This window comes from Cariama cristata, unplaced genomic scaffold (assembly GCF_000690535.1).
Source record: "Cariama cristata isolate BGI_N322 unplaced genomic scaffold, ASM69053v1 scaffold12661, whole genome shotgun sequence".
NCBI lineage: Eukaryota > Metazoa > Chordata > Aves > Cariamiformes > Cariamidae > Cariama > Cariama cristata.
The window spans coordinates 22,799-49,074 of NW_009601036.1; the positions used below are offsets into that span (position 1 = coordinate 22,799).

The following is a 26,276-nucleotide window of genomic DNA, read 5'->3' on the forward strand; positions in this document are numbered from 1 at the left end:
GCTCAGTGTGACATTGAGTCACAGCAGCCGAGACTTGCAAACAAATACCTCGATACAGGAAAGTGCCAGGCAGAAGACAGACATGGACAAACTATAGTGGTGGTTCTCCCAGGCAGGGATGGTGCCACCAGCGCTTGCTCTCTGACAAATTCCCCCCCAACTCTGGGTATTTGCAGTAGCTCTATCCCTTCCATCCTGCTCTCATGATCCATAGCAGTCAGAGATTTTTGTCCCATACCTGCAGCACAGAGAAAGGCATTTTGGGTCTTCGTTTTTAGGACACCTCCTGGCTGCGGATGGAGAAAGAGTAGTTCAGATGGGGAAGGCAGGAAAGGAAGTCACCATGCCTCAGCAGGCCTGTCTGGTTCCAAGAAGAAGGGGCTAAACTTCCTCTTGGCATCTTGCTAACTGCCTCAGGGGATGACCCGCTGTCCCCAGGTGTTCTCCAGCCTGAGCTGTGACTAACCTTCACAAGTAGAGGTTTTATCACTGTGTCTTTCCCTCCTTGCGCAGGTGTCACAGCAATCCTGTTATCACACAGATCGTGTGAATCTTCTGCCACGCTGCTCACGGTGACATTCACTTTGCCTGCAGGGAGCACAGGGGCATGTTGCTGAATGCTTGCAGCAGACAGCTGTACCTACGAGCATCAGGACCAGACATACAGAGGCAGGCAAATTCCACCCCTCCTCCTGCTAGCTGCCACACATCCTTCTGCTCAACCTCACCCAGCCTGGTAGCTGTCACGTTCCACATGAAGGTTTTTGCTTCGTTGGCACAGAGGCAGCTGGTGAACTGGCAGCCTGGACAGGTATCCATCATTAGTTCTGGGGTCTCGGTGAGGGTGGTGCGCACCTGGGTGTGGTGAGATGTAGAAGCACACATTGGCGTAGTGTTAGTAACAGGCAGTGCACAAAGGAGCAAATACCATGGGTCATGAAGTGTGAGGCTGTGCTTTGCGGCCCTGATGCCAATATCTAGGGCTCCTGAGAAGCTCATAGCTTCAAGTTTTTGGTCCAACAGAGGCTGTGTAATTGGGGGAATACTCACCTGGATACAGTCACTGAGGTAGTTGAAGACAGTGGCTTTCAGACTGAAAGTCTCTCCTTGGATCACAGAGTATGGCAGTGACAGATCCAGAAAGAAAGGCTGGAAGACCCTAAGAGTGGTCAGAGGCGAGAACCCAAAGCCAATATCAGCAACACAGAAGGTGTTGGCATTCCATTCTGTGATGGTGTCAGGTACAGCGACTTGGAGAGACACGTGCCCATCATCCCTACAGCAGGAAGAGAGAGAGGAGAACTTGCTCAGAAGTGGTCAGAAGTCTCCAGGGGTCTCTCTGGGGAAGGCAGGTAGAGGCTGTTACCAACCCAACGGAGACCAAATCCCAAATCCAGGTCTCTGGGAAAAATGTCCGTGGTTTTGGCTTCTTCTCGTCATCAGAGCGAGGTGTAGGTTCACCGTGGCCAACACGGTTGTCTTCTGGAAAGCAAGTGATACCTCAGAAAACAGCATAGGTAGCTACAGATGAAATTAGTTCTTCATTCACAGGTACTCTAACACAAACTGTACATACTTTGTGACACAGAACAGAAGCGGACAGGGTTGGCGTTTCAGTGACAATATCTGACACAGTGTGTGTATCTTTGGGGAGCACATCTTTAGGGAGACAGCGTTGGATGTAGTTTAGCCTGAGGCTCAGTCTGACAGATCCAGCAAGTTTGGTCTGGATCCAGGGGCAGATGGCATGCTCGAATGGAGTCACGTTCTTCTAAATAATCTGTGAAAGTGCTGGTGGAGATCATACTCCATTTTCGGTGGAAAGCACAGAACGCAGCGACAGCCAAGAAAGCACAGAGCTTTGAGCTTTTATCTGTGATTTGTAAAGCAGGTGCTTTGAACTGGACACAAGCTTTGTTCCTCTCATACACAAACAAGAAACACAGCGGGATGGAAGTCAGCCAGCTCAGCTGCAGGCTGGCCAGAACTGGGAGAGGAGAACCCCTTCACTCAAGGACCTGGACGTGTCCGTTCCTTACCGACAACATTGTCTTGTCCAGAATACATCTTTTTCTCAAAGTCTGGTCGCATGCAGGAAACTGGTTTCTTGATTCTAGTATTGGTTAATATTTTCATGCGCAATTTCTAGGAAAACAGTGAAAGGAATAAATCAATGATAAATAAAAGGGAACAAGGAATGTTGAAAATATCTCATGACAGCAGATATCATAAGGGGGCTGGTTGTAGCTGAAACACTTTAAAATGCTGCTTGTTTACATACATATGGATAAACTTACAGGCTTGGACTTTGGGCAGCACATGAGGAATGGAAACCTGGTTCTGAGGAATACTGGGGCTAATTTTTACTTCTCATGAAAGTAAATTTCAGCTAGTTCTGTCCTTCATACGCTTGACCCTAACAACGAGCCAGAGTCAGATATCATATATCCCATGAAAAAAAACTTGAGAAAAAAATTCTAAGCATTAGCTCTGGGCACAATTTTAGAATGGAAAGATCTGACTGGCTGTTTGTACACAACCATTTATACACAAGTTAGTACCAGTCCTGGCTTAGAAAACTGATGGGGAACTCAGTCACAACTTAGTATGGATTCTACTTTTGTCTGAATAAGAATCAGACTCTCAGGGCCTGTACTTCACAAGGTGGAAATATTGAATTGAATGCACCCTGACGTGCATGGACTGAGAAGAAGACATCATCACACTGACAGAACACATTTGATCCTGTGAGCAATCCTTGCTTTGATTTAATGGTCTGCAAGTCACTGAGAACTCTTCTACTTTGCTGAAGTCCCAAAACCCTTCATGGAGATTACGGGCCCTCACCCTTTCTGCAGAGGCTGTACATGCCTTTAGACTTAGCCGTGTGTTACAGGACAGTCATCGCTTACAGGATCACTAATCACTGACATACAGTGGGATCTCCTTTAACTAGCATCCGACATAGTCTAGGAGTAAGCATCTAGAAGACAGCACAGTACCATGCCTTTGGCGGGTATTTGGGTCTGTATTTTTAAGGTAGAGTTCTGTCAGCCTGAGAAGGCCATGTAACTCAGACTCCATTTTAGGTTGTTTTCAGTATGTTGTTACCCTTTATTTTGCTATTTTGAGGTGCTTTTACTTGCATATATTTCTTTAAACAGCATTCTGTCAGAAGCAGCACTTCTTGGGTTTCAGTTAGCAGACGTGTCGTTAATCTTTTTCTGGCTATTGTGCTTGTTAGCGGATTAGCTTATTTTGTCATTTGTCTTGATGGTTAGCTCTAAAGCCAAATTGTGAGAGACTTCTTTTTAGTAAAATTGCTTTGAGGAGATGTAAGAAGAGCCTCAATGAAACACAGAGTAAAAAAGTTTGTAAATAAAACAATAGCCAAGCGGCAATAGGTCAAAATATGGTAAGGTGCTCGGGTTTTACTGGGATATTCTTGCCACTCCCTCTTTGTAGATATGGTAACCTGAACCAAGACTGTTCAATTTTACACTGTTTTTCTCTAATGAAGTGATTTGCACTATGCTTACTCAAAAGTTTCATCTTTCCAAATGAGTGTGGCTACACTGAAGAGCAAGGCGCAGATGACTTGTAGCAATGAAAGTCAAGGCAGCTGAAGTTTGCTAAGGTAAATTCTTGTAGGCATTCAGGATGCAGTACTGGCAACCACTGTCTCAGGGAAAGTTTAGTGGAAGTGTAGACACTCACCTTAAACAGATTAAAGACATCAGCTTCACTTTGGTACCATGGTGCTCCCATCTCAGGCTTTTTGTGGAGACTGGACTGCTGGGGCAGACAAGGGTATGCCTCAAAGTCTTCCAAGAGATAAGGGAACCCTCGTCCTCCAATTGTAAAACTGTCTACAAAGATCTTCTCATACAGCTGCAACGGAAAAACAGAGGTCTTCGTAAGGAACTGCCCAACAAGCACGTGAATGAGTCAGATACTTGGATTGTAGCCCGCTATTATACTTTGTAAAGCTTTGCAGTTGAGGAAGTCGGCACTGGCCCAGCTTACACTAAAGGACATGAAGCCCAAGGAGTGGATATAGGCAAGCAGCTTTTAGACTGCAGCTTTTCACCCTGACAGTTCAAGCCTCTTAACTCTAGGGTGCAAGATTAGGATAAAAACACGTGATTTAGTTTGAGCACGAGGCATTGAGACATCTGACTTACGTATTTAATGGTTACTACTTCGTATACCTGTTAGTAGATGATGCAAGTGCTCTGTGCTAGAACAGCATTCCTGTAAAATGGAACACCAGGTCACACTGTGGGTCCTATCTACAGGTGCAGCAAATCCCCTTGGATTTGGTGAGGCTTCTTTGTAACAGTCTGGCCTGCTATAACTTAGCTTACAACTTTGCATGAGGCGTGTACCTCTGTATGATTTCTGGCATACATTGTGGAATTTTGGTAGGATTTTCAATTCTTGCAGTATTTTTGTTCTAAGTCTTAAATTCATTCCTCTGAAACACACAGCTGCTTTAAGGTAAGTTCCTGCAACCTTGTTAGATTCTCAGCATGCACCTGGGTGCTGACAAAATCCTGACCTCTTTTCATCAGCCACTGTGTGCACTGGGTGCTGTCCCCTAGCTACCATTTTCTAAAGAACTGCTCAGGTGCTCAGCCTGATCTATCCTATGGTTATAATTCAGCAATGTTTGAGGCAGAGGGATAGGAGGATCCTACTGGGTCAAAATTTCATTTCAAAGGTTTAGCCTCACTGTCTGGTGGAAGATGGAAGAGCAGGGAGTCTGGTGGGTGCGAGGAACTCTGCTAAGCACTCTCCCTCCAAGCGGAAAGCACCTGCATCTCTTTGAAGCTGCTTTCCCCGCTTAGCCCTGCAGTGCCATGCAGCATCCACCAATCTCCAGGCAGAGGCTCACAGAGGCGTCTTGGAAAAGACAATGAGCAAGATTCTTCTGCAAGTCACACAGGAGCGGAGGATAGTCTCCACTGGCTGAAATCTTTCTACTCTGATGTCCCACAGGGCATCAGGGATGATGCACGAGGAACGTGGTCACCACATAGCTGCTCAGAAGAGGCTGAGGAGGGGGAATGCCAGGGCAGCCACCTAACACTGCAGCCATGTTTGGGGACTACGGGCTTCCTCCCACCAATGCATGGAGACAGAAGGCAGGCAGACACTAGTGGGCTGGCCACGGCAGGCTGCACTCACTCTGTCTTCTGTTAGGACATTGCTCTTGTTCAGGACACTCTTGTCAACAGCTTGGACAGAACACAAGGACCCTGGAGCAGCCCTGAGGTCCAGACTGACTTTTGCTCCCGGGAGTTCCTCCTTGTGTGAGAAGTTCAGTGCCACCTGCAAAAGAAAAGAGTGTCAGGGGGCTTAGTGTTGGAGAGCGGGGCCCTGTGACTCTTAGATGTCTGGGCAGCAGAGGGAAAGACAGAAAATAAGGTAGGGAAGGGGGCTGAGATGCTGAGAGATGCCCTCCTGGAAACCCATTGGGAAGGTTGCAGGGGCTGCAGTGTGGACAGCCCAGCCAGAATTCCTGTACCACCACACATCCACCACCCTCTGATCCAGAGCTACCACAGGGAGCTAAACAGGCAGGTTTCTCTTCTGTCTTAGGGAGAACATGGGGGACAGTGTGTTTCCAAGTCAGTCATGGGGAATGGGGGGAGAAAACAGAGCTCAAGGGGGCCTGGTTTACTCCTTGGGAAAGGCTTGCCAGTTGGTGTCGAGGAGAACAGGACTAGGAATTCAGGGAAGAAGGAGGTTACCTGTTTTGTTTCCCAGCCAAAAATACTGGGCATCTGGTTTGGTGTGTATCTAGCTTACACCAGTTGGCTGACGATAATACAGGACCGGGAACCACAGCAGGCCAGAGCACATCAACGACCTTATTGCACTCCTTGTGTTTCTACTACTCACCTTGTGTCTAAAGCACTGTTCTACTTGAAACTCCTCTGCATCAGCCACCACCTCTCCATCCGAGAAGACTGCATACAGCAGAAGGTTGATGTCAGGCAAGAAGTCATTGCCGATATTCAAAGTCAATGAGAAGGAGCCCTGCAGATCTGCACAAAATAGCAACATGGGAGAGAGGGGAAGCATCCAATTGAATCAGCTCATTGGGGTAGGACACACAATAAGAATCAAAAGGGGGAATTTAGTAATTTCTACCTGCAGATAAGAACATCCCACACAGACACTGTCACAGATTAACAGTAAACCCAGGATACTGGCCACTTCTTTGGCTCAAGTTTGGCAAAAATATTGCTCTTCCCTACTGCACCTTAGATAAACAGGCAAGCTACACAAATTTTGTATCTTCTCCAAAGGCACAAGCTAGCAGCAGAGTCATAAGGTTGGATATTAGATCAATTAGACATGGCAGGAGAAGGACAGTCACCTAGAAGGACACTGAACTGATAGGAGAGGAGATTGGGTTGGTCTAATGAGGTGGACCACCACTAAGAATTCAGTTCAATAGCTCCCAGCTGTGGGTAAGAATAACACCTGCAGACATGGTCACTGGAGAGCGGTCACAGTTTTCTGGGGTGTGTTATGAGGCACTTAACTTCATGCATTTCTACTCACTCTCATGCTGGGTAATTGACACCTGCTTGTCTCCACTGAAAAGGATCTTGCCTTTTGCTATCACCTGAAGAGCAAAGAGAAGAGCCATTCAAGGGCCTGAATTCTGAAAGCATGAGGAGAGCGGGAAAAGAACACGAGAAGGGAGAAGGACGTCAGACAGATGTTGTCACAGAAGCTCCTCTGGCGGGACATGAGCTAATGAGCTCTGCAGCGAAGATAGTTATAGCATAGCTGGGAAGGGACTTCAGAGGTGTTGCTTAGGCAATGAGAAGATGTGGGCGCTTGCAAAGCCAGAGGTACGTCTGAAGCTAAGAGCAGCTGCTTTTAAGACGCAGTGAACTCTGATCTTTGCATTACTAGGATACAGTACTTTTTGGCCATAGGAATGAGCCCAGTTCAGTAACCAAGATACTCATAATCTCTCAGCTAGGCTGTAGTCACACTCTTGCTTTGGGCTCACTTGCTTTAAAGTGAACTTCATGAAAACATTATCTACCTCTGGAGTGCATCAAGGCCCTTTGCAATTTCAAGCCTTTTCCCATAAATATACAGGCTAGGGGAGGTCATCTGCCCCAGAAATTGCCTCTTAGTTCACAGACAGATTGCCCCAGGCACAGATGGAGGTCTGGGGCATACCTGCTGGGCAGAAACCAGGCTAGCCCTCCGCTGCCACCCGTGTGAACAGAGTAGAAAGTAGGGTGAATGGCAGGCATCTATCACCCAAGCTTAGGTCAAGGTACTCCTAACAAAGCAAAGCAGCTAGGAGCTAGGAGCAGGTCCAGGAACTGGAAAACAGGAGGGGGTTTGGGCAGAACAGAACTCACAAACTGATTTATGCTGGCCTGGGAGTAGCTTACCCTTTCCCATGAGTATCTGTGCTGTGTGAAAAGGGTAAAATGCCAGTAAGCATAATCTTGCCCTGAGATTCAGCTGTCTTCTGTGCTCACCAAGTAGTAGAAATCAATGTGGTCTGCTTCAGGGCTGAGTTTATTCCGATCAAGGATGTAATCCACTTCCACTTCCTGCTCTTGATCACAGGGCATCAGATAATCGCTGGCCTTGATCTCAAGGAAGCTGTTGCTCTCAGAGTAGAAAGGTTTCAGCCAGTGGAAGCTATCGGTGACATCTGTGTCACTTTCAGAAAAATCTTTTCCAAGGTTGTAGGTACCCTTCAGAGCAGAAAAACATGAGTTGGCAATAAGTATCAAGTGATACAAGGGAGCTTGTACACCTGCTGAAAACGCAAAGTTGTTACTTGAGCTGATGGCAGACCACACATCTGTATGCTTAAAATATTCTTTTGTTTAAATGCTATTTTAAAGTCTCTTATGAGATTTTCTCTTAGGAAGTTTTAGCAAAAATCTAAGTCTAGTAGATTTGTCAGCAATCGTATTTTTCCTCCTTTATCTTCCCATGGGGACACAGCCCACACCAGACTTTAACCCCAGCACAGCACCTCTGTTTTCAGTCTGTGTTTCTGGTCAGACAGATGCCCTGAACCACAACAGGCACCAAAACAGCTTTTGTGTGGTGAAGCTCTACTTCTCTGCAGATAATTCAGAGCTCTGTGGACAATAGCCGTGTGCCTAGGAACAAGAACTAGAGCCTGTCCCCAGGCTCCCTGAGGACAGAAATCTACCTCATAGATTATAGAACCTCTGATCACCAAATCCTGCCCACTCAAAATTAGGGAACTTCACCCTGCATAGACTAAGGTCTTGGGGACAAACATCTGGAACAACAGTTCCAGTCTCCAAGAAAGGGATGACGGTAGGAGATCGTACTGCTTGGGCGTGAGTCCCCACATCAGCTGCAGAAATACAGGTAGTGGGAAGATGGGTGTAGAGTGCCAGGCTGCTAACAATGATCTCCAGGTGTAGGATCAGAAGTTGTGAGGAGAAGCAGCCAAGTGCTTCAAGGTCCGACATTGAAAGGGAGGTCAAGAGCAGCTACCTGCCAAACTGAGCACGGACAAGCTATGTGCTGCTGCAGGGCAAGGGCAGCCACTGGAAGTGGAGTTCAACAGAGATAGGTGTCCACTGCCAGTTCTGCTGAGCCACCTCCAACATGTCCCAGAGTGGAGAAACGGGAGATTTCCTCTGAGGAAGTATTCAAATTAACAGATGTTTTTAGTGGAGTCAAAGGAAGGTGAGGGGATGATACAAAAGATTAGGGTCATGCTCCAGCTCAGGACAGCAAAGCACCTTTGGTGACCATTTGGCTGAACTGTTGCAGCACAGCCTCCAGTTTCCCTGAGGAGATGACACTGGAGAGTAATTAAAGATGCTTTTACAGATACAGTCAAATGAAATCAGGAACCAGAGGACTGTGCTCCAAAACCTCAGATTTCTCCCACTTTCTATCCCTTTCCTCAGTCTACCTTCATTTTATCCTCCTTTTTCTCTGGCTGATGCTCACCTTCAGAGAAACCATTGTGCTGTTCCAGCTGGTGGTATCCAGTGAGAAGTGGACTTCCCCATTCTCATCTGTGAGGAATGACAGGTGTGTCTCCTCATCATTGATGTCAACTATTAGGTAGACCATTTCATTTCCAAGGGGAGACTTGTTACTGTGGCAGAACATCTACAGAGAAGGGGAGGAAGTTAATTCCCCATTATGCCACACTCCAAGGCACTGCCAGTGCTTAATATTAATTGTTTCTATCATTGGGCTTCCTCAGCCCTTCTAGCTTTCAGACAGGTTGGAAGGATCCAAACAAAAGTGCGATAGATACACAAAACCAACAATGTGCAGCTCTTCAGGACTAGGAACAAACGGTAGTGCAGCCAAATTAGACACCTATACTGGGGGAAAAAAAGGGTGATTTCCTCAGATTCTGAGCTTTTTCTTGGACAATGCCACAGGATCCCTGATGACCAGAAACAGTCTTGTCTCCAGCAACTCAACTCTTGCTGTTCCTTGCCTTCCTTCATGCTGGGGTTGGTAATGGCCCAGGTGAAGGTGTTTCTAGCTCCAGTGGGACAGCAGCCCTGGCATCACCCAGGGGATTTGAGTCAGAAACGACTGCCAGTGAAGTGATATAGAAGGCTTTAGTGATTTTTGCGAAGTTACCACGAACAATTGCCCGAAAGGAATGTTATTTCCCTGCCGATGCCACCCCCATCCCATGTGTCTTTTATTGCACTGATTAGTTTCAGGAGCTACTCCTGAGGAAGCCTCCAGAGACTGCAGCTGGCCCCAAAATTCCCATCTAGGGAATATACTAGGTTAGGATGGGGAGAGGAAGCTGCTTCTACAGGAGGCTTCACTCATAGTTGCTGGGTACAAGCAGAGCAGCACTTACTTTCCTGGAGATTGTTGCTTTTTGCCTACAGAAGGTTAGACCTATAATGTATGCTTAGCAGACATGGGTGTTACCTTCCCTGTGTACGGTAGTCCACGTTTGTAGAACGAATGGAGGTTGATAAACTCGATAGACTTCATTCTCGCCGTAATAGAAAATCCAGATATTTGCATATTCTTTGCTCCTGGGTGGAGAGGTGAGAAATCTGTTAAACCCTAGCAATGCTCTTAGGGAGGCAGAAGACAGGAAGATGCTTCAACACTACCTGCAACATCTACAACCTCTAAACTTAGGAGAGAAAACACATTCTTCTAGGATATGATTCCCTCAACCTTTCTAGGTCCCCTGCTTCATGATGCATCGTACTCTGTAAGTACTTATTTCTCTTTATTGAAGATAAACTAGATGACTCTTTAGTTATAGATGTCTACACTGTAGATGCCTAAAAGAGGGGTGAAGGACTCCATGCACAGTGTGACGGTCTGAACAATGGATACATCACAGACTCGATTTGGTTGAAAGAGACCTCTGGGATCATCAAGTCCAACCTTTGCCCTAACACCATGGTGTCAACAGGAAGGTACACTACATTTAGCACGGACTTGTTGCAGACTTTTCCATGGCTAACCAGGGCTTTGCAACTGGCTGAGGAACACCTTGGTGTCCAGGCAATCACTCAAAATTTATATACATGCTAGTGGAGATGAAGGATGGAGAGCATTAGGAACTCCGGTAATACTAGATGAAAAGGTACTTCAATAGAGACTGTCATCATGCCAGAAGACTTGGGAACCCTCAAGTTATGTTTTCAAAAGGAATTCAGCTGCCACAGAAAGGCCAAAACCAAGTAAGTTTCCTGCAAGGAAGAGCTTCACGTATTCTCCGGTACCTGTTCCGTCTTCCACCATTTCTGCTATCACAGCTAGGTAGCTGTCAGTTTCTTTTAATTCCAAAGTCTCTGTCTTCACTGTAAAAGTTGTGCAGCCATTCTTGTTTGTCTGCAGAAAGAGAGATATGAACACAGAGAATGAGCATGGTGTGGAGGAAGACTAACAGTTCCATAGATGTTAGGCGATCCTAAAGAAGTATTTCTAAATGCTTGTGGAACAGATGGAAGCTCAGAAACCTGTAACTGCAGAAATCCATCATGGATGTCTTATCTAGAGAAAAAAATCAACACGCTTGGATTAAACACTCACCAAAAAAGTGGCAGAAAAAAGTTCTTCAGGTAAATCACATAAGGGTTAATTATGTCACAGATAAACTCAGGAGACTGGATTAAGCCCAGTTTCTGCAGCGGAAAGAGCATGAGTGTCTACCTAAGCTAAAGGGAACCTCCTCCCTGAAACTATATGGCCTTGATGAATAAAGCCTGACAGTGTGGCTTTCCAGTCATGACTATCTCTGTGATGTGGCCACGTTAAACAAGGGCATCCAGCCAGCCATTTACAGATTGCAGGAGCTTTGCCAAGCATTAAGGCAGAGACTGGGTACAGCCAGTCTGCCAGAGAGGGGAGACGGACAAAATGTTTCTAGTTGTGCCTGTTAAGTCCTCCACAAAATCTTGCAGGGCCTCTTACATGCCACGTGAGAGGGAGCTGGCATACAATTGATGTTTTGCAGAGCCAAGTCTGTATAGCATTCCAGCTGGAGATATTTTGCTACTGGATGCATTTTAAAAGATGCAGAGATCCAGATGGATTTTTGTATTCTGTCTTGTTGCTGGCTGGTCTGACATTTAGAAATATTTTCTTGTGATTGTCAGGCTAAAATAGCTGCATCTGAAAGCCATGGGAAAAAACAAGTGTGGAGCTTAACCACAAATGTATAATGAACATAAATGTGCGGAAAGTTTAACCAGCACTGGACATAATCTCAGACAGGACAGTAGCAAGCTTAAGATGATCCATTAACTGTATGGACACAGCAAGAAACAGGGCATTAAGCCACAGACTGTGATGCTCTGGTAGCCTATTTATTGCTGGATTGAATAGACCAGTGATCTGATTGCAGACAATATGATACAGACCCTTGGGAAAGGCCCCAGGCATCATTACTTACACAGAGCTTGCACCTTCTTCTGAAACACTGAGTCAGATACAGGCAGCTAGAGCAGTAATTCAAGCAATAGAGCCACAGGAAGAGGAATCAATGGTCTGATCAGGTCTAGAAGTGAGAAGACACCAGACTAAACAGGTTGGTGCATATCAGAGGTGCATCGAGGCAGGTTAAGGGGACAGACGTACATTCCCAGCAGATTATACTTTCCAGTCTCCTATTTGTTCACCTACCCAGCCATTTTGCTTCCTTGTCTCAGTAGAACTTGATAAATTGCCTTTCCTGATATGGGATGATGTGACAAAAGTAATATTTATTTTCCCTTGAACGGGCTTCCCATAGTTATACCTGTGTCAAAGGAGAGAAACATTCACCTGAAGACTGGCCACTTCAACAGAAATACTGATCCAGGCCACCCCCTACCCTCACTGGGGGGAAACGGAGCCTGGGAGAGCTTTGTACGGTGTTTACTCAGGAGCTTCAGCTCGTCCCTCAACATCAGTTTGCATCCCTCTCCACCCACTATACCCAGCATCCTTAGTGTGCTTCAGCCTCTGTAAGTGACCAGATGTGAGAAGGAGCCTGTTCCAGAGGGTGAGCTGTCTCCCACAACCACAGGGTAATGAAAGAATATCGTATCGGAAGGCCAATTCTCAGCTATGGGATATCTGGAGGTGATTGCGGAGTCGAAGGCCAGAGATCACAATGGTATCATGTACTCACTTGCCACAGACCTCCAGCTGAAATTCCTCATCCGCTGTAGTGATAAATGGAGGGTGCTCAATAAAGATTTCAAATTTTTTCAGCACTGCATGGAAGAAAGGAAGGTAAGGATGGAGGAAAAAAGCAATACTTAGTATGGGCACTGACTGTAAGTTCTGTTATAGCTGCAATACAGACAGGGGGAAAGACAGTAATGTCCCCAGTTATTCATCATCATGCTGTAATGATGGGTTACTCCCTTCAGCCACACCACCCTCTATTCGCTGCTAGAGTTGCACACAGGACTGCTTTCTGCTCAGTCAAGCATAAACATTTTAAAAGCCGCAGAGTTTTGTCCTAACCTACCTCAGTGTAGCTGAAGGGGATGAAGACATGATGCTACTTCCTATTATAGCACCTGACTGGAGTGGATTGTTAACCTGGCTTGGAAGAGGGTGACAGCGAGCAGCAGAAGGTGCTCACCACAGGGCCCAGCCACAACCAGAACAAGATCTCAGGCCACAGCCTCTCCTTAGCACTGTATGCAGCTGCAGAACCTCCAGCCCATCATGAGACACACGCACAGACCCATCTGTCCCTGTCCCCAGTCTGCTGTTCTCCCAGTGCAAAGGGTCTGATGAACAAGGCGACGTTGCCCTGCTCTCTTCCTCAGCTACCCACGCTGCCTCTCCCTCACCTCTGTTGTCCAAGTCTCACCATATTCACCAACACGGAAGGTTTTTCGAGCCATGTCTTGTTGCACTGAGATGGTATACTCCCCAAGGGGTGCTTCGGAGGCCAGGGGGAAGGATAGATCCACAATGCCGTGTTTTGACTTTACGTTCAACCACTCAGCAATACGGTTATGTAGAGGATCCTATTTGGGAAAGGACATGCAGAGCCACCAAGTCACGCTGGGAGCATGGGTACCTGGCAGGTCCAGCCATGCTCAGGCATAAGCAGGGACCATGAGGGTTTACCCTTGCCCTGGTAGAGAGGATGCCAGATATCCAGGCAAGATTCCTTCTCCTTCCTCCATTATCCATTTACTGAATGCAAAGGCTGCCAACAACAATAAAGCTACTGGGAAGTGGTAATACCATAACACCGTGGGAAGGAGAAGCAGCTGTGCTGCATCTGCTGAGCACTTTGCCTTGTGCTTTGTGCTCTGTGCAGGCAAGGTGTTGGGCAAAGGTTCGTTACTGCCCTGCCTCTAGCTCAGCTATGTGCATCACAGAGATGCTGGTTTGAATGAAGAACCCAGACTGACCAGGTAGAAAAGACTTCAGCTGAACCTGAACCATAACCATAACAATATGAGGTTACACTTGTGGAACGACTCTGTCCAGGAGTGAAAGGCCACAGCAGAAGAGACGAACATCTCCCTTTGGTCAGTTCTTTGTCACTTACCTGCAGCCATATCTGGGAATACTGTAAAAACAAGAGAAACGCAAGCTCAGTTTTGTACAGATCAAAACAGCATCCATGTGACCCAATATTAATAACACTGCCTGACATGGACCCCTGACCAGAAAGTTCTGCCCCATCCAGCCCCCACACTAGGTCTCCTCCTCCCTCTGTGCTAGCTTACACGGCAGTCTTTCTCCAAGGGACCAGTGGATGGGTGGTTTCCCTTCAAAGATCATTTGTTCTCATGGTTTAACAGGCATGAAGGGAGATGTCTCTTTCGTGAGCCTCTCAATGTGTCTCATGCTGAGGCTCCTGCTTCTAGAGAAGCACAAGGTGATACTCACCTCATTTTTAATGACCTTAAGGTCCTCGTCGAGGTTCACAATTCGAAATTTCACTGGAGATATAAAGAAAAGGATAGTAAAGCATTCTGACTGCAACATGGCCTTGCACAAATCTGCTTCTCCTTTTCTGTGCTCCTATATTCATGTCTCTCTGTTTATCTCAGAGGTATTCAGGACTTTCCCCAGACAGCCCCCCCCAGCATCTCCCACCTCAGAGGACTTCATCTGGGAGGTTTATATGCAGCTGTGGGCTGTAGAAACTCACTGCCTTTACCTGGAAAGATTACAATGATGTGTTAAACAGTGGGGTTGGTCTGTCTGCACTCTGTTCAAGTCATGAAGACTGTGGAGTAACTCGCTGTATTTCTGCAGCTTGGAACTGTCACTCTAGACTTTACGCAAAAATTAACCAACAATCTTCAAAAAACAACAAGAGATTGTCCAGTGTCCTGGAGAGTCCTGGCTTTCCTTTTAGGTCTCACTAGAGATATTTCACTAAAACAATACCCAGGAGCATCAGGCTGGGCATTTGGTGCAGTGCAGCTCGCAGGGGAACATCCTGACTCATCCTGCTCCTGGAAACACCTGATAATAGAGATCTGCTTTCTTCCACCCCCCAAAATCTTAGTTTGCTGCACCTGGTGAAATCTTCACCCTAGATCTGGCTGCTACCTTGACCCTTCCCTCCCCATTTCCATATGCCACCTTCTTGCCTTACCTGTTTCTCCAGGTTTGTATAGGCTCTTGTCTGTCTCTACCAGAATTACATTATCCTGGGGCTGGACCAGAACCTTCTTGCGACCCTCAAAGAGCACATTGTCCCCACTGTGGATCAGGACATGCAGAAAAACCACGTCCTTTGACTGTCAGATTGGAAAAAAAAAAAAAAAAAAACAAAAAAAAAAAACAAAAAAGCAAAAAACAAACTACCTGAGACTACAAGTAGCTTGAAGGAGAAACAGAGGCACCTTTCCTACCAAAATCTCCAACTTCCCTCTCCTCCCTTCCCCCTCTTTGATTTAGCCCTCTCCTTTCCCTAGTTATAGTCTTCTCTGTGTTCCCCAGCTTCCTCATTCTCTTTTCTCTGCCTTCCTCCTTGTCATGTTTGCCTCTTTCCACGTTTTTTTTCTTCCTTTTGCCATCTTTCCCACCCTGCATCTCCAACATTAGCATGACTCAGATGCAGGAGAGACTGAAGCCCTCTAGTTTGTAAGAGGAGAGGCAGCCAAGAGAGGTGTTGTCTTACGTGTGACGTGGAATCCTCCTTTTCCCTGGGAAGGAACTCTGGCACCTAGGTTGATTGATAGAAAGAAATGGAAAACAAATCCATCAGAGACTTTGCATCTTATCCCAGATGTAAGACATCAGCTCACTGCTAAAAAATACCAGAACTTCAGAGTCCAAATTACACTCTATGATTCTGTCTCTAGCCCACTTGTCACTGTAGGGAGAAGAAGCAGGCACTGCCTGTCTCTTGTTCATGAACCTGAGAGTGAACCAACTGACATGTCATTCTCCCACTTCACATGAATATGAGATTTTTATGAAACCATAAAAAACCATAGAGAAGTCAGATCTGGAACTGACCAAGACAGTAATGGGAGATGAGATACTGATCAGGCAAAAACCACAACATCTCAGTATCAAAAAGACCGAGCTCACCAGGAGAAAAGTTCTTTTTGATAATGGCAGACTTCCTTGGCTTTCCAGAGCCAGGACTTGCTCTCCCATAAGGGCTGGCACCAAACACTTAGTTAATCGTTGTCTTGTTGATGCAAGAACCAGAAGACACATCTCTGTGGCTCTCCAGAAATGTAACTGAAGGTCCTGTAGTCATGCCCCAGTGTCAGTGTGTCTAGTTAAGCTAACTAGAGCAGCAAAGTTGCAATGACAGGAATGCAAACCACCCAAGAAATGTGCAGGCTGGCTCGGTGAAATTCAGTTCATTGTGGGTTCAGTGCCATCACCACCCATCACGGCTAAATTAAAGCAAGCTCAATGTCTATGTAGGCTGCAACTACCACTTGCCATATAGGTGCAGCTTCAGAGCAGAATGGGCCTCTTGGAGCTGGAAAGGCAGCAGCCTTCTGAGGAAGCAAGGATGAAAGGAATGTCTTCCCAATGATTGACTTGCACTGTGATATACAAGCATTTTTAGGGACTAAACACTGAGTAAATTGAAAGTCAGTGTTTTCCAACAGGCTTTAAGTAGGATGAAATCGGCTGATAAAGATCAAAAGAACAGGGTTTTATCCACACGGGAAAGATTCCCTACTTTGCTAGGCTCCAGGACGCTGCTGTGTTTTGCTTGGCACTGGTACAGAAATACACTTAACCTGCTTGCAATCCATGACAAGGCCCAGGGAAGTGCCGGGCTTCTGTCTGAAGTGAGAAGCATCCACTGCCAAATCAGCAGCTGCAGCTACACTCACCTGGAAGGTGATGCACTGAAAAGTGCCTGGCTTCTCCACGTCCTGTTCCACCAGTGTGTGATTCTGGGTTGTCACCTGCAAGGTGACAACCAGGTGGACGGCCTCAGTCAAGGAGCTGAGGTGAATGCAGAGTTTCTCCTCTTGGGAATGGTGAATGACAGCAGGGAACACCACCATATAGTGACTAGAAGAGAGCAGGAGATGTTCCAAAACAATTCAGAGGCTGAGGTGGACAGGCCAGAATCCATCTCTGCTGCTTTCATGAAGAGGTAGACCAGGGGTCAGAAATTTCTGGGGGCCTGCAATGAAGGAACTATGGTGCAGCTCCCTCTCCATATCAGAAAGAAGCAACTTGCCCAGCGTGGAACTAGAGAGCTCCTTATATCTGTCTATCACCACCTTGCCACCAGCCAGGAGACAGCTGCCCAGTGTACAACATTCCGGTTGCAAGTACAGAGAGCAAGGATGTGTGAGGGATGAAGCCAAAGATTCAGTGCCTGAAACATAAAGCTTCAGTCCTCACACCAAATTTCACCCCCACCAACCCAACATGAACAGAGACAAAACTTATGGCTTTGTGGTGTGTGCAGTGCAGTGCTTGCACAAGCGAACACCAGGGCCTTCATCTGCAGTGGTGCTGGACGCCCAACGCTCCAACGGGACTCAGTAGGAGCTGCTTCTACTCAGCCTTCCTGAGAACAAGGTCCCCACCGTTCAGCTCTGTGATGCTAAACAGTGCAGCGCTCAGCACCGCCCTTCAATGTCAGTCCCTTCCACCAAACCCCCGAAATCAAAAGGAGATAATCTCACGGTTCCAGGCTTGCTGCAGCTGCGACTGGGAATAGGGTCAGGGCTAAGAGGAGCACTGGTGCTCCCATTGCTTGGGCTGGGACAGACAGCTGACAAGATCCACACAGGAGGAGACAACTGCCAGTACTGGTGGGCTGGAGCAATCCTAAATACCCCCCTCAGGTGCTCCTAAGTCCAAAGAGTGGGAGAGTTGATATATGGAGATAGTATCTCTTCCAGGTTAATGACATTAGCTAATATTTACTTGCTTCCACCAGCAACAGAGTAAAGGCCACACAGCATAGCTCTCCCCCCACGTCTGCATTCAGATGGTATTCCAGGCCATGGAGTGCCAGAGCACTGGGTGGGGGGGGAGATGTGGGGTGGGTCACCTCTAACCCAGGCTGAAGGGAACTTTGGAGAAAAAATCATCTCAGCTATAGCTAGTCTGGATTCTGGCTGTAGCATCCGACGAGAGCTAAAGCTGCACACCAGCTACTGTCCTCAGCTTGTATAAAGCGTCCTTGGTTCTCTCTCTCTGCATCATTAGTGATCTTCCCCTCATCTAATATTTAATCAGTGCTTGGAGTAAAATCCTTTTCAATTCACTGCCATTCCCTGCGTCCTACCTCTGTCCACCCATCCATCCCAGCCATGTCTGATCCTCCTGGGTACAGGACCTTTTCCAGGGCTGCTCCTGCCACCCACTGCCAACTCCCCTTGTAGCTCCTCTGTAAGACCTTTCCAAAAGAAGCCAGACATTTTAAGTCCCTACATATTTTAGCAAATCTCTACTTTACATCCCCTAAAGCCAGATGTTGGGTCTTCTGCCAGCTTCCTCCAGCCATAAGGTAGTTCTACACTGACACCACCACCCATCTTCTCCAGACTCTTCTCAGGCACTGCAACCTTTTTTTTTTCCCACTTTTCCTGGGTGGCAGCAGTGAAGTGAACAGAGCTTGGACATATTTACCCTCTAGTTACAACCTCATTTGAAGGTGGATGTCCTCATGCTGCCCTGGCCACAGCTGTGTTTTTGCAGACCATAAGGTACACAATATAGAGTGAATTTGCCATCCACCCACTCTTTGCTCCCAGCTGAAGCAATCCCTTGGATTTACTTTGGCACCATCCCCGTATGTGTACTTAGCATCCACCCTCTTGGTGCACCGTCTGATGTAACAGGAACGCATTAGCCTTCAACCTAGCACTGACATTGCAGATAATCTGCAAGTTTAAAGCACTGTATGTCACTGATCTGGGAGGATATTTGATTCTCTGAAATCAGCAGGGTTTTGAGTTCAAGCCTAAACTAGCGTGACAAAAACCGGTCTGAGTTCTGTCTCATTTCAGAAACAGTCCCCATGGCTCTGCATCTCTGGACGGTCATCAAGTTGGCTGCCCCTGAAGTTAAATGGGAACAGATAGACAGCGAAAAGATAATACCATGCTGAAGTTCTTCCCTTCTTCCAGGGAGGAATGGGGGCACTGGCAGAGCTCTGTGTGAAGCTCTGGGCTGATCTGGCTGGAGGCCGCAGGGCAGGAGTGAAATTTCAGTTAGAAGTAAATACATAAAAGAGAAGTTCTACAAAAGAAGAACCCTGAAGCAAAAACCACTGACATCACAAAGAATGAATTTGTCCGAGGATGTTTCCGATGAAATCCCGGTAAAGACACTTGTATAAAAATTGGGCCCCTGTACCAAGTACAGTAACTGAGCACTCCTGCTGCCATCAGCAATGCTGCACAAGACACGGCAAGACATCTCACAGAGAAATATCAACAAGCCTTACAAAGACTCGAGGCGAGTGCCTTTGGTGTGCAGGCGACAAACATTGTCTCCACCCCTTCCACCCGCCCACATCCCAGCCCCAGCCATGCGCAGTGTGATTTCCACCTCCTTGGTTTTGAAGCCAAGAGAAAGACAGGCACCCTGTCAGGGTGGGAGCTGCGTAGTCCTTCAGCTCTGGATGAGGGGCCGAGGGAAGAAGTAAGACAGCAGAAGCAGGGGCAAAGGAGGGACAGAAGAGAGGCTAAGCTTTCCGTGGAGGGATTCGACCTGCAATCAGCTATGTGGAGCATCACTTTCCTCTTGGGCAGCATCCTTCTCCTGCCTAGCACGGCTGGGACACCTACAATACTGTAAGAACCTCAGCAGCTTTGCATATGCGCTCTGGTCTGTGAGGAATCCTGGGGGGATGGCAGTGTGACAGAAAGGACAGAAGTCCTAAGATGAGGAGTATTTCACCAGAGAGGCATAATTTCTCATATTCCCAAGGTTTCACTTGGTTCTCATGCGACCTCCCTCCCACTCTCCCCCTCCTACTTGGCTCTCCCTTTAGTTCTTTTGATGTAGACCGTGTATTTCTGCAAGGACTCAGGCAGAGCAGCTCTGCCAGCTTTCTACATGTGTTTAATTCTGACCTGCCAACATCTCATGTCTCCTACCATGCTCGGAATATATTTCCTTTTAGGCTGTGCTTTTCTCCCCAGAGTCATAGATTGCCATTTAAATCTTTAGCTGATAAAGCTGGGTGCCTTTACAAACCGGGCAAACGGCATCTAAAAGGGATGCTCTTTGTAAAGCAGTGTGTTTGTTCTGGCTTGGCTGGCTGTCTGCTCCCTCCATGTCTTTTCTCCAACCTCTGGCAAGGACAATTCTCAGCACTGCTTTTCCTTATATACTTTATCAAGGATGCAACTCCCGTTCCAGTAGGCACTGCTGTGATATACGCTGGCTTGTGAACTTGCTCTTGCTTTTTAAAGGCCTTTGCTTTTGCAGGCATGGCATAAGTGCAAACAGAAACATGGCTGTGCCCAAACAGTAGATGTTACAGTGGGAAATAAGTCACTGGGTCATAGCTGGGTTCCCTCCTGCCCTGTGTTATGTGGCATGCACAAGTCTAGTTTTAAAAATCTTTTCCAGCAGGAGTACAGCCTCTTCCTCCAGGACACGTTTCCTAGGCTGACACAGCTCCCGCTGAAACGATGCTTTTCTGCTACCTGTTTCCCACTGTTACCTTCAGCATGAAGCTTTGCTTTGTGGAAATACTGCTTGCTTCAATAGGCTGTCTGCTATCCCGCCTGTATATCAATGGTTTTTGTAGATTCATGAGAAAGTAATCCAGCCTGGCTCTTGGGATCCCTGAATGACAGCCTCAAACACGTTGTCTTGTACTTTGATAGCTCAGAAGGCAAGGGCAAGGGATGAATTGTCAAAGGGGTGTAAGAAAATGTCTCAGGGTCATTAGCAGCAAGGGAGGTACGGGTGGTTCAAGCAGTGAGTCTTTAGTGCTCATCCCACCCTGTGGCCCAGTGACAGGGGGAAGTGCCACGAGTCGACTTAAGTAGGGAAATCAAATTGTCGTTGGCATCTGTTATCAGATCCCCTAATATTAGCAGCAGACAAGCTGCTCAAGGCAGCTTGACAGCACTGAAGTGTGAAAGCACTCAAGGCTCCTGGCCAGCAGGACTTCGACTTTTGCCGGGGTGCTGAGCTCCAGCTAAGGGACTGCCAGCAGGTCACATCCATCTGTCCTGCTGTTCTGATCTTTCCAGGCCCTGCCCTCCTACTGCTGCGAAACATGCCGCTGGCTGAACCTATCCACAGAGGCAGTAAGCAGGAGGAGTCAGTGATAAGAGTTTTCAAATCTGCTTGAATGTTGGTTTTTCTTTGGTCCTAGTTGCTGTAGTGTGGTATAAGATGAAAACAACCAAACGACACGAACAGCTACTTGGTGTTATCCATGGGCACAGCTATGAGAGGAGCTGCCGAGGTGTGAGATCTGGCATAAGAGAGCAAGGAGGACAGGAGTGTCAGGAGCTGAAGAGAAGGTGCTCATGAGGCTCTATGTCTGGAAGACGAAGCCGGGACACTGGGTCCCATACACATGGCATTGGTTCTGAGCCCAAGAGTAGCTGAGAGGACAGAAAACAGATAACCAACCAAGCAAACTGATGGCAATTCATAGTGCAGTTCAGTGAAAAAGCTGAAGTCTCAGGAAACCTGCAATGTAGTCACGCTCTACTGCTGATCCCTTGAGTGATGTGGGGAGGTGTCTCCACCTTTTTTTGGCTTTCAGTTTTGGATCAGTGACTTTATCTTTTCACATGTGAATGTAGCATGTAGTGCAGACTCAGTGTTAATGGCTGCGGTACCTATAGATGAGAAGAACGGTGTGATCTTGTCCCGCTGCCATTGTGACAGTGGAATGGAGAGACCAGAAGTTTTACTAGGAAGTACCCAAATCCTATGGTCAAAACCTGTCCTTTTAGAAAATCAGTGTCACCTGACTCTTTTTTTCTTTTTTAATAGAAATTATGCTGTGGCAATCCCATCTCAGCTCTACTACCCCTTCTCAGAGACAGTGTGCCTCCAGCTCAGCAGAAAGCAAGCAGTCCCAATCCATGTGACAGTAACCTTGCAAAGCAGAGCTGGGAATCAGACTTTGATCGCTCAGTCCATCTCTCAACTCACCTTTTTTCATTGCACGAGCTTTCAGGTGAGGAAGATATTTTCAAGGATTGTCAGTAAGACGGATAGTGCATGAGTTCTGCTCTTGCTGGACAGGAAGGCAAAGAATTATGTCTTCCCATGGGGACATCTTAATGGGGCACTGAATCTTCTGACTTGGCCTGTATATGTCTGCCACGGTCCTCCTCCTGCTGTGTAGCCCCACTGATATTTTACTGCTCTAGAAAACCTTCTGAAAAGTACTGTGAGGTCTTTCAGGGCAAGAAGAACTGCAGCAATATAAAAGCAGTATCATAATTATTAATCATATCATCATAAATATTAATCATATGTTATTCCAAAAGCCTGGAGATCCATGAATGAGATCTACCCTGAATGATGGTTACACCTATGCTTGCAGGTCCCTCCTCCTGATGGAAACCCCGATGAAGTGGCTTTTGTCGTAATCACAGTCCTGGAAGCCAACTCAGAGTTTCAGAAGAAACAGAAAGTCCTAATCAAGCATGCAGACAAGAAGACTTTTATCCAGACAGACAAACCTGTGTACAAACCTGGACATATTGGTATGGACAGAATTCTTGTGAGAAAAAGAGCGTTCCTCAGGCCACAAAATATGGGGTAGCCTCTAGCACTTGGGGCGGGACCTGCTTTGCAAGGGAGATAGGTCATAGGCTTCATCTCATAGAATCACAGAACACTTTGGGTTGGAAGGGACCTTTAAAGGTCATCTAGTCCAACCCTCCTGCAATGAGCAGGGACATCTTCAACTCCATCAGGTTGCTCAGAGCCCCATCCAACCTGTCCTTGAATGTTTCCAGGGACAGGGCTTCCACCGCTGCTCTGGGCAACCTGTGCCAGTGCCTCACCACTCTCATTGTGAAAAATTTTTCTTATATCTAGTCTAAATCTACCTTCCTTTAGTTTAAAATCGTTACCCCTTGTCCTGTCACAACAGATCTCTAGGTTCTCTAGATCTCCCTCTAGGCTCTGAGGGATGTGGGGATACCTCTCTCCTACGTCAGCGTGGCACATGGTACAGCCGTACTCAGACAGCATGCCGGTGTGAACAGGGCTTGTGTCTTTTGGCTGATGTGTGCGAAAAGGTTCCAATGCCACTGTGTCATATTTATGATTGCTCCAGTCAAAGCCACAATAGTCGGTCAGTGCCCTAAGTCCCTCTCTCTCCCACAGACTTCCTCAGAGGAAGATCGCGGTCCTGCAGGCCCCATCACTGCCCTAGCACAGCTCAGACCACCACAGGGTACAGCTCTTTGCCGCATGCCTCTCTACCCTTTCCACTGGCATGACCCCTCCACAGGTCCGATGTCCAGAAAAATGCTGTTCTCACCAGCACAGCCAACCTTCCCAGAAACCCCGCACCGCCTCGCCTACCACTTTTTTCTAGCAGATTCCCAGCTCATAGGAGGGCTTTGATGGATGGCTCTAGCTGCTGCCCACACCTTCTCAGTGAAGCACATGGGCATGTCTGTCTCAGTCATCCATTCTTATTAACAGACTTGATTTCATTTCAACCAGTCCTGTTTTTCTTTTACTCTATAGTCAAGTTGCGAATTGTAACCTTGGATCAGAACTTTATTGCCAGCAATGAAACGGTAAGTCAAGAGGGGAGAAAATAAGTTTGAAAAATGCTATGGACTGCCTCCATGACTTCAGGATCAGTGCTTGGCCCAGCTAGGTGGTCCATCTGTGGAGAGCTAGTGTCAGTGTTGCTTTTGGTGCTTACAAACAGCATTGGCCACCACCGGCAATGCAGGAGCTGCTCATGATGTTGGGTCACAGTTAGTCCCCGGGAATTGCTTAGGGAAGACTCATGGAGGGTTGGGGGATAAAAAATGCCGGGGAGGTGGATGGTAACGTACCTGAAAGCATCCCACCAGTAACTGTTCTTTCCTCCCCACAGCATCGCCTGGTAGAACTGAAGGTGAGGAACCTACTTTATTGAAAGTGGTGATGTCTTCTCACCTTGGGGAAGACACAGGTTTGGAGGTGATGGGGGGGAAATAGAGGTGCAGAAAGCCGGTTACCTTGGAATGAATGGGGACAGTCCTTGTCTTCTTGCCCTTCCTTCCTTTAGTATCCACACAAGTTTGGCAGTGCAGTGTCATGATACTGATCACACAGGGGAACCTGCAGTAAATGATGGGTGTCACTGAAAACCAGTCCAGCAGATTTTTCTAGAGTTGTCACAGGACTTTTAGTCCCTCTAGCCTGTGAATTGAAGATTTGTGAAAATCTGGAATTTCTTTAAGGAGACCTTTGTATTTAACATATAGAAAATCAAAGTTTGACCAGTTAGTGTTGTGGCTACACAGCTAGAGAAACTTTCTAAAGCAGCTTGCAGGACATTGTTCTTAAAATCTGTTAGTTTAGTTTCTACGTTATAGGTAAAATATGGACTGCAATTACCTGAGCTGAGGAAAGATAGCTGAAAGCAGAGGAGAGTTTTTGATAACCCATGTAGAGAGGTCGCGGTTCCAACTAGCAACTGGCAGTAGCTAATGCACATTTGCATGCCATATACCCAGCAAGCAATCAGTACATAAACACATGGATTCTGAGATACCTATGCAATGCTTCATGGCAGTTTATACAAACGTAATACTCTGATCCAGCTTCACCTTTTCAAACAAGAGTTCCCACTTGTTCCATATGTTTATAAAGCACCCATCAACTCATCGCTAAGTCCTTCCTGGCTGGGCAGTGTGACCATAGCCGGAGTTCTGCATCTTGCCCTCCCAAGAACCAGTGATGGGAGAACGCTGCCTCTCATGGACTGACCATGACAGTCAACAAAACCTTCAAATGCCCTGGCATCCCAGGTCTTTACGACCTCCTTCCTATACCGGACCTCGTGGTCCCCTGCATGACGTCCTGGACTCATTTCTCCAGACTTTCCTGGGGATTCAAGACATCGGACTCCCCAATAATCACTCCCAAGTAGCTCATGCTTTAGGCAGCATGTGCTGTAAGGATTGACCCTCTCCGCAGTGACCTGGGGGCTATGCCAGCCTGGATCACCACAGCAGCCTCTAAGAGGGACCACCTCTATATCTTAGTGAGACAGGCAGGCAGTAAACCACAGGTTTGGAGCAGTCAGTGAGATGGCAGTGCCACCAGAGAACAATAATATGATAGGTTGACTTTGTCAATGAGACAGGGAGAAAAGCCTTATCCTCTTTGAGCTTGGACTCAACCTGAGCACTGTAGCTGTCTCATAGACCTGGGCTCTCAGGACAAAAGGACACGTGCTCAGACCATGCCGTGGTAGCTTGGACATCCTGCAAAGGAGTCTCTTTCTGCACTGGGAAATAACTGCTCTCTACTACTGGCCATGCAGGACCCCAGAGGGAACCGAATTGCACAGTGGCTGAATGTTACACCCGTGGGAGGCATTGTGGACCTGTCCTTCCCTCTGGCTGCAGAAGCGCCAGTTGGAGAGTACACCATCAAAATACCTGATCGCACACATACCTTCAGGGTAGAGGAGTATGGTAAGTGTCTCAGGGAGCTAATGGCAGCAGAAAAAAATGTATTGCCTCCAGCGCCGCTCTCGCACACAGAGCTGAATGGCCCATGCAGCTGTGAACAGCTGTGCTTGTACTTGAGATGTCCAACTGCCTGTCAGTAGATGTAACCACTGACCTTTACTCAGGCCATGGGCTTTCTCCTCTCCTATGTCCTGAGAATGGACTGAGGCACTGTCCCACGGGGAGGAGACTAAGGCTGTCTGCTCTCTCTGCACTCTCGGGCTGGGCTGCTGCTGCTGCATTGCTCCGAGGCCCTGTGCTGGTTGTCAGGGAAAGAAAGGAGAGACTTCTTTTCTGTGAACAACCGTTTGGGGAGGATTGGAACAAATGAGCTCTCTTGGTTCTCACTGAATTATATTTCTCTTGCTTTCACACAGTGCTGCCCAAGTTCAGTGTCTCCATCCAGATGCCTCAGGTGGTCACCATCTTGGAAGAGAGCTTCCGTCTTCACGTCTGTGGCATGTGAGCTGACATAGAAACATTTAGGTTCAAAAAGACCTTTAAAATCACTGAGTCCAACTGTAAATCTAGCATGGCCAAGTCCACCATTAAACCATACCCCTAAGCACCACATCTACACACCTTTTAAATGCCTCCAGGGAGGGTCATGCCACCACTTCCCTGAGCAGCCTCTTCCAA

The 26,276-nt window shown here is 47.2% G+C and overlaps 1 protein-coding gene across 1 annotated transcript in view; it reads right to left on the minus strand.

The window, feature by feature from the left end:
• The window catches only part of LOC104169384 (alpha-2-macroglobulin-like protein 1), a gene marked incomplete at its 3' end in the record, with an annotated part of 40,455 nt that extends 22,751 nt beyond the window's left edge, over positions 1-17,704 (minus strand). Inside the window, exons 1-22 of the mRNA XM_009710287.1 lie at positions 17,637-17,704; positions 16,827-17,010; positions 15,113-15,257; positions 14,395-14,447; positions 14,051-14,071; positions 13,358-13,517; positions 12,662-12,746; positions 12,172-12,286; positions 10,770-10,878; positions 9,955-10,064; positions 8,995-9,159; positions 7,524-7,745; positions 6,577-6,640; positions 5,908-6,053; positions 5,191-5,334; positions 3,718-3,891; positions 2,040-2,145; positions 1,371-1,479; positions 1,051-1,276; positions 729-855; positions 467-588; positions 239-290 (exon numbers count right to left, since the gene is read on the minus strand). Coding sequence (XP_009708589.1) covers positions 239-290; positions 467-588; positions 729-855; positions 1,051-1,276; positions 1,371-1,479; positions 2,040-2,145; positions 3,718-3,891; positions 5,191-5,334; positions 5,908-6,053; positions 6,577-6,640; positions 7,524-7,745; positions 8,995-9,159; positions 9,955-10,064; positions 10,770-10,878; positions 12,172-12,286; positions 12,662-12,746; positions 13,358-13,517; positions 14,051-14,071; positions 14,395-14,447; positions 15,113-15,257; positions 16,827-17,010; positions 17,637-17,704 — 2,707 coding nt within the window. The remainder of the gene's footprint in view (positions 1-238; positions 291-466; positions 589-728; positions 856-1,050; positions 1,277-1,370; positions 1,480-2,039; positions 2,146-3,717; positions 3,892-5,190; positions 5,335-5,907; positions 6,054-6,576; positions 6,641-7,523; positions 7,746-8,994; positions 9,160-9,954; positions 10,065-10,769; positions 10,879-12,171; positions 12,287-12,661; positions 12,747-13,357; positions 13,518-14,050; positions 14,072-14,394; positions 14,448-15,112; positions 15,258-16,826; positions 17,011-17,636) is intronic.
• Positions 17,705-26,276: the final 8,572 nt, after the last annotated feature.